The sequence below is a fragment of the Tupaia chinensis genome, unplaced genomic scaffold (genome assembly GCF_000334495.1).
Source record: "Tupaia chinensis unplaced genomic scaffold, TupChi_1.0 Scaffold147123_1, whole genome shotgun sequence".
Taxonomy (NCBI): domain Eukaryota; kingdom Metazoa; phylum Chordata; class Mammalia; order Scandentia; family Tupaiidae; genus Tupaia; species Tupaia belangeri.
The window spans coordinates 946,587-962,591 of record NW_006206975.1 but is presented as its reverse complement, the minus strand read 5'-3'; the positions used below and the strand labels follow the sequence as shown (position 1 = coordinate 962,591).

Genomic DNA, 16,005 nt, shown 5'->3' with positions numbered 1-16,005 from the left:
TTTCTCGCTGTCTCTCTTGTTTCTCTGTTTCTCCCTGGTGAGCACAAGCAAAAAGTACAAATATTTTTACAAAGTTTCTCTTTCTATAGACAGTATTGTGAAGATAAAGTTTATTGACAAAGTAGACTGCTATTAAAAAAAAAAAGAAAGAATGCTCGCTTCGGCAGTACATATACTAAAATTGGAACGATACAGAGAAGATTTGCATGGCCCCTTTGCAAGGATGACACGCAAATTCGTGAAGCATTCCATATTTTTCTGCCTGTGAGTAAACTGTTGAATAAAAACAAAATGTAAAAAAAGGATAGAAAGAAAGAAAGGGACCAGCAGCTAGCATAATGGTTACATCGCTGGACTCACTTAGTGGACCACAGTTTGAGTCCTGGACCTGGCCCCATAAAACACACTGAGCACATGTGCATGCATGCCCAAGATCCCGACAGGAGAATGGAGAAGGGATTACAGCCTGCCCATCCCCCCAGGGGTGATTTCTTGCTTTCTGTCTCTGTCTCTGTGTCTCTGGCAAATGTCTATAGGAAAAATTTCTCAAAAATTAAAAATAAGAGCCAGAGAACTAAGAGAATTGAAGGGTAATTGACCAGTCTGCTTCCAACTTATGGTTACTCTCTTGATTTTGTGGCTGTTGAGATATTTTCAGGACTATATCTGGTTTACAATCTCCCTTGTGCTGACTATATACCCAGCTGCCAATAGATTCCTTTAGACAGCTTCTGTTAATTGACCTAATCCTGTCCCTTCCTCCTTCTCTATAAGACCCTCCCATTATCTTGTGCAATATAACACTTCCAGAACAACTTACATATGTCAGAACCCTTTTATGACTATAAATGACTAGACTTTTCAGGGTTAGCAGACACATTTGTCACTTCTTCCCAGCCCTGCTGCCAGAGGAATCTGGCAAGATACCTCAGGGTCCAACCCTTATTTTCTGTTAGTTTTGTGAGACAAAAAAAATTCCCTTTTCTTTCTAATTTTTACTTTGCAGTTGTCCTTTTTTGTCTGACACTACATTACCTACAAAGTTATATAAATGACCACAACATACAGTGTATGGAAAGCTATAAGGTAATTAATATTTACTATTGGTACTATTTTGGCCTAAAACAGCCACGGTACTCCCATACTTGGATTCCTATGGATAAGCAGAAATTGGACATGTTAGCTATATTTCTGAGTTGGTTAAAAGATTACAACCAATCACAGCAGCTAGGCTTTAATCACAGGCATCCTACCTTTTAAATTGTGTTAATACAGACAAACTTGAGACTGTAACCAACCCAAACTGTTTCCCTTCCTTCACTCTCATTTTTGTATATCACATACCCATACATGTTACTTTCCTTTTCCAGAACTTAAATACTGAGGTGACAACAATTCTAGCCGCAGTTGTACAGTAAATCATGTAAACATTTGTTCAATTAAAACTATTAAATTTCTTTATTTTTCTTTCAACAAATATAACAGGGGAAGGGTGAAAATGCTGACTTCGTTTCAAAAATTAAACATTGAGCTTTTGGGTTCGTAAACTTAAAGTAGAGGCAGCAGTTCAACAACAGGTATAATTAAGCTAGAGAAGAAAAAAAAAAAAAGACTTGAAATCAAAACATGCTAACCCAAAGGACAGATGGTATGGTCAGAACTGACACTTTTTTCCTGAACTTGTCGCTAATTCCCAAGTTTTAACAAAAGTGTTCATTTTAGGAAGCCACAACAGCTTGTATTAATTATTCTAGTTAACTTTGTTTTAGTTTTGACCAGAGAGCGTCAGAGAGAGAAAGCATCCCGCCAGGTTCGGGACTCCAACCGCCGTCAGTCTTGGAGTCCAGCGCCCTTAACCATCGCACTCCCTGCCTGTCCTTCCCAGGTTGAATTTTAAACTATATCAAACTTAAAAACCGATCATCTGGGGAGGGTTCTAGAAAACTCACAGGCTGATGAGCGCAATAAATCAACAACACAAACCCCTCTGCAAAGCGAAATCAATAGTAAACACGTGGGGCAGCGGTGGGGCGGGGACGGAGAGAGGGAGGGAGGGCCAGCCCCGGCGGAGGCGGAGCCAGCCCCGCATGGCTCGTTCCTCCCCCTACGTCAGGGGCAAGTCCCGCCCCCAACGCCCACTCCTTGAGTTACAGCTGCGTCTGGCTTGCGCCCCGGAAGCTGCCCCTTCTCTGGGGTCATGATGGGCAGCAAGATGGCGTCTGCCAGCAGGGTCGTGCAGGTAAAGCGATTCTGTCACCTTTCCGCACCTTGGGCTGTAGGGCTGGGTACTAACTATAGCAACGGCGCAGGGGAGGAGAGGCAGTGGCGGAGGCTGCGGTGACTGCGGCCCGGAGAAGGGCCAGCGGCGGCGGCGCCCGGAGCTGTGTGAGAATGGACCTTGAACCCTTGGTTTGGGCAGTGAACCGGGGCGGGAGCTGTGGGCTTGTGTCCGGCGGAGGGACTGCGGCAGCTCGGCCTAGAGCTACATACAGCCCTAGGTCCCTGGACCTCCTCTGCCAGGACCCCGTTAGCATTAGGAGTCTGCGTGAAGGCTGCCTTGGCGTTAGCCTGGCCAATCGCAGTGCTGTATTGTCTGAGATGTCCCGGCTCAGCCTATCCGAAGGAAGGAGGTAGCAGGGCGTGGAAGGACGCGAACGCAGGATCAGACCCAGTGTCCCTTCAAGGTCTTGGGAATGGCCGGAGTACTGGCCCCATGGGCTGCCTGTCACCAGAGGCAGCTTCTCCGCTAGCTCTCCATCCCTCTAGCTACTGGTCGGATGGAGGAATAGAAAAGCATTATGTTAGCTAATCGTTTTTCCTCTAGGATATGTTTTAGTGCTGGTTTCCAAAGCTTTTTCGCTTGAATTTGGATCAATAGCTAGAGCAACTTTATTGTTAATCCACACATCAGCACTAGCTCCTGACAGTTTTTGTATTTCTTTTTTCCAACTGTGATTTCTAGCTTTTAATAGGCGAGGTAAATTGGTATTTTGGGGCCAGAAGATGGCACAGCTAGAGCAACTTTATTGTTAATCCACACATCAGCACTAGCTCCTGACAGTTTTTGTATTTCTTTTTTCCAGCTGTGATTTTTAGCTTTAATAGGCGAGGTAAATTGGTATATTGGGGCCAGAATATGGCACAGTGTTAAAACACTTGGATCACGTGGGAGGGCTCCTGATTCTAATCCACAGACCTCCCTGAGCACCGACGGGCATACGTGTGCACATGATTGGGACTGGCTAAAGCTGGGGGTGGGTTATGGTTTCAGGAACCCTTTTGGCTATCTTATGGAAAAAAATTAACTTTTAAAAAAGGGTATATAAAGACTCTACTTTTGTAGTTGATTTATATGATCTTTTTCAACCCTGAAAGTGTATATTTGGTTACATTGAATTAACGCGTGATTCTCAAATTCATTCGGTAGTTACTGAGCACTAATGAAAGATTCTGAAAGGGTGGAGCAAACATCTGACAAAGGCCTCGTATCCATAATATATAATCATTTATATAAAACATACATATATAACTCAGTTTTTAAATGGGCAAAAACCTTTTTCTTACTTTTAGTAGTCTAGTACAGAGGAAGCCAGCTCCCACATGGGTCACTAAGGTTCAATTCTCTACCCAGTGGCTTGAGATATAGCCAGGTGCACATATGTGCACTCAGAGTCCTGATGGGATGAAGAATTGGAAGAAGAGGGCTTATGGCATAACCTGGCCCTTTGAAGGGGGATGGAATGCTTTCTCTTTCTTTCATGTGCACATGCACCTTCTAGCATTAAAAATCAGTTTTGTTTTGTTTTTTTTTAATCAGGAAGTACTATACACCGAATAATGACTAAAACAAAATTTATCTTTTTGCTACAGGCGTGTGGGCTGGACAGAGAAAAAAATGAGAATTCACTCCCATGGTGGGGGTGGCCATGCCGCAGTCCCTTCTCCATGGAATTTTGGGCACGTACACACAGATGCCCACGTATTTGGGAGAATCCAACCATGCAGTCATCCATGTGGGATCCACATCACCCGCTGGCCCATGCTAACATTTTTAAAAGACTGACAGTACAAAATGGTGATGAGAATGTGAAGCACGTGAAACACTCATACGCTGCTGGTGAGAGTTTAAAATGGCATAGATACTCTAGAACGCTGTCAGTCTCTAACTATTAAACATAGGAGCATTTACCTACACTATGACCCAGCAGTTCTACTCATACATTTCTTACCCAAGAGAAGTGAATGCATGAACCTACAGAGTCTTGTATAAAAATGCTTATAGGGAAAAAAAAAAAGAAAAAACTAATAGCTTTATTTAGAATAGCCCCTAAATTACAAACAATCCGTATGTATTTTCTAATCCATTATTAGAAAAAACAAATGTTGGTATATTTGTTAAAATGGAATAGTACACAACAATAATAAAGAACTACTGATGTATGCAAATAAAAATATTGTGAGATTGGGACCAATAGATGGCGTAATGGTTATTATGTCACTGAACTCCCATGTAGTCAACTGTAGTTTGAGTCCTGTACCCAGTGGCTTAAAATTCACACCGGGCATGCCCAGAATTCCAAAAGAAGAATTGAGAAGGAACTGTGGTGTGGCCATTCCCCCCAGAAGGTGATTTCTTTGTCTCTCTGGCTACTACAAAATATCTCTAGAAAAAAAAATTGTGAGATTCATAATGAAGAATTGTCTGTGCTCTTCTAATAGGGGAGTGAAGATTTAGATACTCATAATACAAAACAGTATGAGTTAATATTATGTAATAATATATAATAATTACATATAACATGAGGGAAATTTATTGATTACCTCTTTGCTAGGCCTATACTCAGTGCTGGGGCTGTAGCACCAATGACAGGCATAGAGCTTAGCATTTGGTTGTTGCTCCATATCTTAATTGTTTTTTTGGAGGGTTTTTTTTTTTAATTTGCCAGAAAGTGCAGGTACTTGCCAAAAAGAGAGAGAAAGAGGGAAAATAAAGTGCCTCCCATTAAGAAAGGTCACAGTTGGGACCAGCAGTTAGCGTAATGGCTACGTTGCTGGACTCCCACATCGTCGACCGCGGTTTGAGTCCTGGACCCGGTGGCTTAACTCACGCCGGGCGTGTGTGCGTGCATGCCCAAGATCCCGAGAAGAGAATGGAGGAGAAGGGATTGCAGCGTGGCCATCCCCCCTGGGGGGTGATTTCTCGCTTTCTATCTCTCTGTCTCTCTCTGTCTGGCGAGTGCACGCACCCTATAGCAATAAAAACCTCTACAAAAAAAAAAAAAAAAAGAATGGTCACACCATAGTCACTTCCCCATTTCTCCTTTCTTTCAGGATTTTGGGCACTCATGCACATGCACTGGTAGTATTTTTCAAGCTGCCAGGCCCAGGACTCATACCTCCAGTTAGCAATATTGGATCCGGCCACTTGAATCACCACGCCACCTGCTGACTTGAAAGTAGTATTTCCACTGACTGACTGGCACAAACCAATGGGAAATCATAGAGCATGTTTTCAGAACCATGCTAAGAGAAAGCAAATAGAATAAAGCAAATCCCCAAACCTATAATTTAATAAAACTTCCCCCTGAAAGAAGATTTAAACTTTGCATTTGGGAGAATTGACCCTGTATGGTGGGTTAATGGGTATATACTAGTAAAATTACTAAGTTAGAAAATGAAAAGAAAACAGTGGCACGATGGTTGGCCACCTGATCCCACATGGTTCACTGCGTAATTTGAGTCTTGACCCAGCAGCTTGAGAAACACACCAGGCATGCATGTGTGCATGCATGTCAAAAATCCAAAAGGAGAAGAGGAGGAGGGATTGTGGCCTGGCCATCCCCCATGCAGTGCTTTCTTATTTTGCCTATCCCTCTATTGTCTCCCTCTGGCAAGTGCAACACCCTCTAGGAAAAAAAAAAGAAAGAAAAGAAAAAGTTTGGGGATCCAGGCAGTAAGACCAAGCACTTAAAAGGAAACAAAAATCACCAGTTTTCAAAAATAACTCTTCATAAAGGAGAACACGTGGATAACATATTTAAAGTAGTTAAAGAAAGAAAATATAAAAGATTGATGTAGCTACACTGACCTTCAATTATAAAGATCATAAACTCTTCTGAGCCTTTAATAACTCAGTACTATTCTCAGAGTCCTTCCTACTAGATATATAAGAAAATGGACTTTAGACAACTAAGGAGATATTAAGTATAAGAACTGGAGGTGAGCACTGAGTGCATGTAACTGGAACTAAGGTTAAAGAACAGTGGACGACTTGTAGGTAATAGTTATTTAACACTATAGGTCAACTGTAACTTTTTTTTTTTTGGTAAGTCCTTGAGTCAAAGGCTGAAAGGCATTCATTTCTGATCTCAAATAAAACTGTTAAAATGGTGGTTAAGGGGGGACCAGCAGGTGGCGTGGTGGTTAAGGCAGCTGGACTCCCACATGACTGACCATGGTTTGTGTCCCGGACCTGGCAGCTTGCGTTCTCACTTTCCTTCTCTCTCATTATCTCTCTCTGGTCAACTTCAAAAAAATAAAATAAAATAATTCTTTTTAAAAACTGGTAGTTAGTGGGACCAGCAGTTGGCATAATGGCTATGTCGCTAAACTCCCATATAGTCAACAGTGGTTCGAGTTCCGGACCTGGTGGTTTAAACTCTCACTGGGCGCATGTGCGTGCGTGCCCAAGATCCCGAGAGGAGATGGGAGGAGAAGGGATTACAGTGTGGCCATCTACCCTGGGGAGTGATTTTTCACTTTCTGTCTGTCTCTGTCTTTCTGGTGAGCACACGCACCCTGTAGCAAAAACCTCCCCTCCTCCCCCAAAAAAAGAATTAAAAAAAAAAAAGGTAGTTAAGAGGATCCATCTACCAAAGGTAGCCATGCCTAGCTAATTAACATGTTAATTGTATCTGGTTATTAACTCATAGTAAAAGATGGTAAGGGAAGGCAGAGATTGCTATCATAACTTTCATTTTTCTCAAAATAATGAATCAGTCTCTAAAAAAGTTGCCTAGAAGGATGCTATGTAGAAGTATTAGTATTGTAGAGGTATTAGTATAAGCATAAATATTATACAAAAATAAGATTTTTCTAAATACCTAAACCAAATGAAAGAAAAGAAAAAGATTATATAACAAAATAATTTCTATTTAAATAATCATAAAATGATAAAAGAATTATACCACTCATGAGTTATATCAATAAATGTAAATTTCAGATTGACTACAAGATGAAAACCCAATGCAGGGAACCAGCAGTTAGCATAATGGCTATGTCGCTGGACTCCCACGTAGTCGGCCGCGGTTCACGTCCCAGACCTGGTGGCTTAAAACTCACGCCGGGCGTGTGTGCATGCGTGCCCAAGATCCCGAGAGGAGAATGGAGGAGAAGGGATTGCGGTGTGACCATCCCCCCTGGGGGGTGATTTCTCGCTTTCTGTCTCTATGTCTCTCTCTGTCTGTCTGGTGAGCGCACACGCCCTATAGCGAAAACCTCTCAAAAAAGAAAAAAAAAAACCCCAATGCTATTCTATATAAGAAGCACAGCTAAAAATAAAAAAATTAGAAAGAATTTATTTTTATCTTAGTCAACAAGTCTATTTTTTTCCTTAGAGATTTTTATGTAGGGTACATGCACTTGTCAGAGACAGACAGAAAGTGAGAAATCACCCCCCAGGGGGGATGGCCATACTGCAATCCCTTCTCCTCCATTCTCCTCTTGAGTTCTTGGGCACTCATGCACATATGCCAGCGTGAGCTTTAACCCATTGGGTTTGGGGACCAAAGGGAGGCCAGCAACATAACCATTACACCATCTGCTGATCCCAGTCAACAGATCTTTGACAAAGGAGCAAAGGCAATATAATGGAGAAAAGACTATATATAAATGGTGCTGAAAAAGCTGGATATCCAAATGCAAAAAATTAATCAAGATATAAACCTTAACACCTTTCATACAAATTAATTCTAAAGCAATCATAGACCTAAAATATATATGTATATGCATTACATGCGTGTGTGTATGTATTTTTTTTTTCTTTTTTTGACAGCCAGTAGGTGGAATATGGCGTAGTGGTTGGGGTGCTGGATTCCTACATTGTGATTCAAGTCCTGGATTTGGCAGCCTGAAAATCATGATAAATAAGTGTTTTAAAAAAATGTTTGGGGGACCAACAGGTGGTGTGGTGGTTAAGACACAAGGCCAACCATGGTTTGAGTCCTGGACTTGGTGTCTTGCTCTCTCACTTTCCTTCTCTCTCTCTGATCAAATTAAAATAAATTAACATAAATAAATAAATAAATCTTTTAAAAATTTTTTAGGGGCCAGCAGGTGGCATGGTGGTTTGGGTGCTGGACTCCCACATGGTGGACCATGGTTCGACTCTTGGACCTGGTGGTTTGCTTTCTCATTTTCCCTCTCTTTCACTCTGTCTCTCTCTGGTCAAATTAAAATAAATAAATAAATAAATAAAGTTAAATAAAATAATTATAAAAAAATTTTAGGTTTATTTTCTGTGTGTCATAGAGCACATGTATTTTCTGAAGAGAGACAGACAGTAAAAGGGAAAATTAGAAATCACCCCCTAGGGAGATTGGCCAGCCTCAGTCACTTCTCCATTCTCCTGAGATTTTAGGCATGCATGCACACGTACCCACATGAAAGCACCGGGTCCTTATGATTGACCATGTGGGAAGGAGTCTAGCACCTTAATCGCTACACTACCTACTGGCCCGTTATGGGTTTTTAGATACAATTCCAAAGGATTGATCCATAAAAGAAATAATAAGCCAGACTTCATTAAAATTAAAAACATCTGCTCTACAAAAGACACTGTCAGAAGTATGAGAAAACAAGCTATAGAATGGGAGAAAGTATTTACAAAAGATGTATCTGATAAAAGATTTATATAAACTATACAAAGAACTCGGGGCCAGCAGATGGCATAGTAGTTAAGATGCTAGACTCACAGGGCCAGCAAGTAGCATAGTGGTTTCTCAACCACTCCTGCATGACTGACTACGGTTCAAGTCCCAGACCTAGAGGCTTCAAACTTGTGTGTACATGCCCAAAATATGGAGAGAAGAATGAAGGACAAGGGATTTTGGCATGCCCATCCCCCTGGGATGTGATTTCTCACTTTCCCTTTTTCATTCTCTCTCTCCAGAAAGTATCCTAGAGTAAAAAATAGAACAAGATAAAAGAATGGCCAAAATTTGGGCTAGCTCTGTGGCCTGGTGGTTAAGGCAGCTGTCGTGAATGACTGTGTGGTTGTAGTCCTGGACTTGGTGGCTTAAGAGCCACACCAGGCATGCGTGAAAATGTGTCCCAGATCCCCAAAGCCAGGAGAGATGTAGAAGGAATTGCGGTGTGACTGTTCCCTCTAGGGGGTCTGGGGTAATGCTTTCTTTATTTTCCTTGTCTGTGTGTGTCTCTGGTGAGCACAGGCACCCCGTAACAAACTAAAAAAAATAAATAAATAAGTGAAAGGATAAGTAGTGAGATGAAGGAGAAATGTGGGATGGAAGAGAGGTTTCCTGGCAAAACACTTACGTTCTATATGGAATGAGGATGGAAGTAACACGATAAATTAGGGGAATGAAAAAGTACTCGAGAATACCTGGAGTAACAGATACTTAAGACAGTAGTGGAGAATGAGGCTGGAGATGTAAGAGGAGGACAGATCATCTTGGACCTTGTAAATACCAAATAAGACTTTGAACTTTATTCTGAAAGCTGTGTAGCATTTTTAAATGCTAGGGTTGTGACAGTAGGAAAATAGGACATTTTTTTTTAAGAAGTGTAGCTGTGAAAGGGAAGAAACTGTTATGAGAGGGAGAAAGATCTTTTAGTTTTTGTTTTTTAATGTGGAAGACTTGACCATGCTCTTATGCTGAGGTAGAGAACTATATTCCATCATTTTCTCATGGCAGCAGAATTATATTTGAAAGTTTTCAGGCCAGTCACAACAAGCCTATTTATTTTTGTTTCTGTACCCATATAATACATAATATGTATTACATATATATATATAAATATATTGCCAATAAGAGCACGTTTTAGAGTTACATAAGAATTTACAAATTACTTGATCTGAAATAGTACTCTGTTCATTAGATTTTTAGCATTGCTTATCCAGATTTTATACTGATGGGTTAATTTGAAGTCCTCTAAAACATTACTTGGAATTTTAAGGATGAAATGTTAATATTCTTCTTGTGTCTATTATGTACCCTAATGGTTAAGGGACCTTGATCCCTTGTGGCTGACCAAAGTCTGAATCCCTCTGCCCTGGTGGCTTGAAAAACGTGCCGGGTGGCTTGAAAAATGTTCATGTGCCCCGGGACTAGCAGGGTCGCTGGACTCATGTAGTCGACTGCAGTTCGAGTCCCAGATCCAGTGGCTTAAACTCATTACAGGTGTGTATGCTTGCATGCCCAAGATCCTGATAGGAGAATGGAGGAGAAGGGATTGCGGTGTGGCCATCCCCCCTGGAGGGTGATTTTTCATTTTCTGTCTGTTTGTCTCTCTCGCTCTCTTTCTGGAGAGCACATGTGCCTTATAACAAAAACAAAAAAAATTGTATCACCTTCGTTGGATTGTTTGGAGGTCAGTTGATAGTATAGTAAAATGCCCTGTGATGTATCAAGTACAAAGTTTTGGGTAGAAGGTAAATTACTAATCCATAGTCTGGTTTGCCTGGTTAGAGATGAGTACAATTTAAAGTTGCTGTTGGGCCAGCAGATTATGTAGTGGTTATGTTGCTGGGCTCCCACATGGCTGACTGCAGTTCAAGTCCTGGACCTGGTGGCTTGAAAAATCTTGACAGGCTGGCATACGTACATGCCCAGGATCCTGGAGGAGAGTAGAGGAGAAGGGATTATATAGGTAACACCTCTGGGGACTGATTTTTCACTTTCCCTCTCACTGTCTCTGTCTTTCTCACTAGCAAGCACATGCACCCCAAGGCAAAAACCTCTCAAAACCAAACCAAACAAAACTTAAAAAAAAAAAAAAATTGCTGTCAAATAGTGTTTTGTTGTTGTTTTATTTTGTTTTGTTTTGGAGAGGATTTTGCTATACGGCGTGTGCGCTCATCAGAAAGACAGAGACAGAAAGCGAGAAATCACCCCCAGGGGCGATGGCCACTCTGCAATTCCATCTCCATTCTCCTCTTGGGATCTTGGGCACGCATGCACACGTGCCCGGCATGAGTTTAAGCCACTGGGTCTGGGATTCAAACCACAGTTGACTACATGTGAGTCCAGCAACGTAGCCATTACGCTAACTGCTGGTCCCAAGTTGTAAGTTATTTTAACAAAAGTTTATGAGGTTTAATAGATTCTTTCTCTTTTCCAGTTAATGAGACCCTTTTTTTTTTCTTCTTGTTTTTCCTTTAGGTAGTGAAGCCACATACACCATTAATAAGGTTTCCTGACAGAAGAGATAATCCTAAACCCAATGGTAAATTGTACTTTATTTAGACTTTTGAAAAATGTACACATGGGGGCCAGCAGGTAGTGTGGTGTTTAAGGCACTGGACACTCCCACAAAGCTGACCACGGTTCAAGTCTGAGACCTGGTGCCTTGCTTTTTTGCTTTCCTTCTCTATGCGTGTCTATCTTTCTCTGGTCAAATTAAAATAAATGAATGAATAAATAAAATAAAATAAAATAAAATAAAATAAAATAAAATAAAATAAAATAAAATAAAATAAAATAAAATAAAATAAAATAAAATAAAATAAAATAAAATAAAATAAAATAAAATAAAATAAAATAAAATAAAATAAAATAAAATAAAATAAAATAAAATAAAATAAAATAAAATAAAATAAAATAAAATAAAATAAAATAAAATAAAATAATTCTTTTTAAAAAATGTGCACATGGGGGCCGCAAATATTATGATGGTTAAGACGCTGGATCCCACATGGCTTACTACATAGTTCAAGACACAGACCCAGTAACTTGAAAAACATGCTTGTGGGAAAGGGGTATGATTTTTCACTTTCCTTCTCTTGCTGCAAGCCTGCATGCCCTATGGCAAAAATCTAAAAACAATGAAAAAGAAAGAAAGTGTATACGTGCATATTTATACATGAATGTTTTACTATAGCAGTATTTCTTTTTTAAAAATCAGGTAAATCATTGCAGCTTAGATAGAAACGGTACCTTAGGTAGCATGCAAGTACAAACTAACTTGCTATTACCTCACCTTTTTTTTTTTTTTAGTGAGAGAGATTTTTGCTATAGGGTGTGCTTGCCAGAGACAGAAAATGAGAAATTACCCCCTGGAGGGTGGCCACGCTGCAGTCCTTTCTCCTCCATTCTCCACTTGGGATCTTGAGCACGCATGCACATGCGCCTGGAATGAGTTTGAAGCCGCTGGGTCCCAGACTCAAAATGGTAGTCGAGTCAAATTAAAAAATAAGAACGGTCTTCACATGGTGTTGAACTTGGGGCAGGAGTTCAGACCGCAGCAGAGGGCAGCCCACCCCTGAGCTGCTGCTTCCAGTTTGCCACACAGAACCTGTCTAAGAAATGTCAAAAAGTGGGGCATGCCGATAGCATGGTGGTTGAGGTGCTGGACTCCCACATGGGTAACCATGCTCTCTACCCGACTGCCCGCGTGAGCAGTAACAACCCATTTTCTTCTGAACCCCCAAATGGGGACAGACACTACAGTGATATGTGCTTCATCTCCTAGGGCAACTGAGGAACACCCAGCTCCCAACGGTTCCAAGGAGCCACAGGAGAGCTGGGCTACCCCTGGTCTCTGCATCACCAGATGCTGGCAGCACCCACAGTCTGGAGTACCAAACCTTTGAAGCTCAAACCAGTCTTTCCATGAGACCCAGATCCATTGTAATCCTCCCTCCTGATTTCTGATGCAAGCAAATAAAAGGCCTGTGGTGTGTGACCTTGAAAATAATAATAATAACAAATGGAATTAAGTAAAGAATTCTTTTTAAAAAAAATATTCAAGTATTGGGGCCAGCAGGTGGTGGTTAAGGCACTAGATTGCCACATGGCTGGCTGCAATTCAAGTCCTGGACCTAGTGGCTTAAAAAACATTCCAGGTGCATGTGCACACAAGCCCAAAATCCCAGGAGGAGACTGGAGAAGGGATTGCAGTGTGACCATTCTCTGTGGGTGTGTGTGTGTCAGGGGTGATCTTCACTTTCCCTCTCTTTGTCTCTTTCTGTCTGTCTGTCTGTCTCTGGCAAGCACATGTGCCCTTTGGCAAAAACCTAAAATTAAAGCTACTCAAGAATTAAGATGAATAAGTACAAAGGTACTGAGCAAACCATTCTTATTTACATTTACCAACTTTCTTAACGCCCATCATAAGATATAACCTACACTCAACCATGTGTTGGCCTGTCAGGGCTTATATGACAAAAAATTCAAGGGAGGTAGTTTACCCATAATGAATTAAACTCCTTTAACTAGAAATTTCACTGTTTGGCAAATTTGTTTATTTTAGTGATTGGCTTATTAAAACTCTCTCTTTGTTTTCAAAAGAGCTGTATGAAATTATGTATAGCCTAATGTTATATCTACAGTATTTACCTCTTAGAATACTTAAAGAATTCTTTGAAGAATTATTTAGTTTCCAGAATGACTTGATTATTCAATAGTAGATAACTCAATGTTTTAAGACACCTGAAGAGGGGCTAGCAGGTGGCGTAGTGGCCAAGGCACTGTACTTTCATGTGACCGACTGTGATTCAAATCCCAAACCCTGTGGCTTGAAACACCCCAGACAGATGTATATGCATGCCCAAAATCCTGAGAGGAGTGGAGAAGAGATTGAAGCATGCTTTATTTCTCTCTCTTTCTCCAGCAAGCGCACACACCCTCTAGCAAAAATCCTTCAATAAGAAAAGGACACTGGAAGAATTTGTCTAATAACATTTGTTTTCTTTTCCTTTTTTGTTTTTCTTCTCAATTTCAGTATCAGAAGCTTTGAGGTCAGCAGGGCTGCCATCCCATTCTTCTGCAGTTTCACAGCATTCTAAGGGAAGTAAATCACCAGATTTGCTGATGTATCAGGGTCCACCAGACACGGCAGAAATAATAAAAACTTTACCTCAGAAATACAGAAGGAAACTGGTGTCTCAAGAAGAAATGGAATTTATCCAAGTATGTTGTTGCTATTTATCACAAGATTGTGCAAAACACCACGATATTTTGGCTTTTGGAATTTCATTTGCTGGTTTATGTGTTTTTCCCATTATCCTATCAAGGTTTGCTCATAGCTAGGCCAGGACCATGAGAAACACATAGTTGGAGCCCTCAGTAAATGTGTATGAAGAAATATATGTGTAATATAACATGATAAATAGCAGTAGTTATAACTACGTGAAAAGCTCTTTGGTGTTCTTAATAATTTTTCAGACTACAAAGGACTTCTGAGACCAAGGAATTTGAGGACAACTGATTCTAGTCAACCTTGAGGCCTCAAATCTGAAATTATGTTTATGACAATTGATATGAGTGTCCAAAACCCATGAAAAATCCAGAATTTTTTTTTTGAGAGGTTTTTGCTATAGGGCGCGTGTGTTCGCCAGACAGACAGAGAGAGACATAGAGACAGAAAGCGAGAAATCACCCCCCAGGGGGGATGACCACGCCATAATCCCTTCTCCTCCATTCTCCTCTCGGGATCTTGGGCACGCATGCACGCGCGCCCGGTGTGAGTTTAAGCCACCGGGTCTGGGACTTGAACCACAGTCAACTATGTGGGAGTCCAGTGACATAGCCATTACACTAACTGCGAGTCCCCCAGAATTATTTTTCAAAAGCTAAAAGTCATCTTCTTAACATTGTGTAAATTTGGGGACCATTAGATGGCATAATGGTTATGTCACTGGGCTCCAACATAGTCAATCGTGGTTCGAGTCCCAGACCTGGCAGCTTAAAACTCATACCAGGCGTATATGCATACGTGCATGCCCAAAATCCCAAGAGGAGAATGGAGGAAAAGGGATCATGGCATGGCCATCCCCTGGGGGGTGATTTCTCGCTTTATGTCTCTCTGGCAGGTACACATGTCCTATAGCAAAAATCTCTCTTTTAAAAAAAAAAGTGTAAATTTGTATAATGGCCATTAAAACATATCTTGTGGGGCTGGCAAGTAGAATTGTGTTTAAGGGCACTGGACTCCCACATGGGGGGGGGACCATTGTTCAATTAATGGGCCTGGTGGCTCGCTCGTGCTCTCTCTCTCTCTCTCTCTCTCTCTCTCTCCCTCTTTTGATGAGAATAGCAAAAAGAAGCCCCTTTCTTCTGGACTTGAAAAATAGATGCCTAGGGAACCAGCAGTTGGCATAATGGCTATGTCGCTGGACTCCCATGTAGTTACCACAGTTCGAGTCCCAGACCCAGTGGCTTAAAACTCATGCCAGGCGCATATGCATGCGAGCCCAATATCTGGAGAGGAGAATGGAGGAGAAGGGATTGCGGTGTGGCCATCTCCCCTGGGGAATGATTTCTCGCTGTCTCTCTGCCTATCTCTGTTTTTATGGTGAGTGCACGTGCCCTATAGCAAAAAAAAAAAACAAAACTCTCCCCCGTGCCCCCCACAAAAAAAGAAACATGGGACCAGCGTGTGGCATGGACACTCCTATATGTCTGACCAGTTTGAGTCCCAGGCCTGGTGGCTTACTTTCCACTTTCTCTCTCTCTCTCTCTCTCTGTCTCTGGTTAAATTAAAATAAATAAATACATAAATAACATTTTAAAAATATATATCTTGTGTCAGGGCCAGCTGGTGGCATAATGGTTAAGGCACTGGACTTCCATATGGCTGACTGTTGTTCAAGTCCCAGACCTGGCAGCTTGCTTACTCACTTCTCCCCTTTTACTCCCTTTTTATCTGTACAAATGTTTAAAAAGTAATAATAATAATTAATAAATAAAATTAAATAGATTTTATTTTTAAATCCTGTGTCAATATAATTTCTAATTTGCTGTTTTATTTTTCTTCTTTCCAGCG

General features: G+C 41.1%; 1 protein-coding gene and 1 non-coding gene across 2 annotated transcripts in view; both read left to right on the top strand.

Annotated features, from left to right (window-relative positions):
* The first annotated feature begins 151 nt into the window (after positions 1-151).
* Positions 152-258, top strand: LOC114006340 (U6 spliceosomal RNA). Its single transcript, XR_003548073.1, has one exon. It is a non-coding gene; the product is annotated as a U6 spliceosomal RNA (small nuclear RNA).
* Positions 259-2,109: 1,851 nt separating this feature from the next.
* KGD4 (alpha-ketoglutarate dehydrogenase subunit 4) overlaps positions 2,110-16,005 on the top strand; it is a 14,362-nt gene continuing 466 nt past the window's right edge. The window contains exons 1-3 of the mRNA XM_014584572.2: positions 2,110-2,239; positions 11,403-11,466; positions 13,963-14,150. Of these exons, the coding sequence (XP_014440058.2) occupies positions 2,198-2,239; positions 11,403-11,466; positions 13,963-14,150 (294 nt within the window). The 5' untranslated portion in view covers positions 2,110-2,197. The remainder of the gene's footprint in view (positions 2,240-11,402; positions 11,467-13,962; positions 14,151-16,005) is intronic.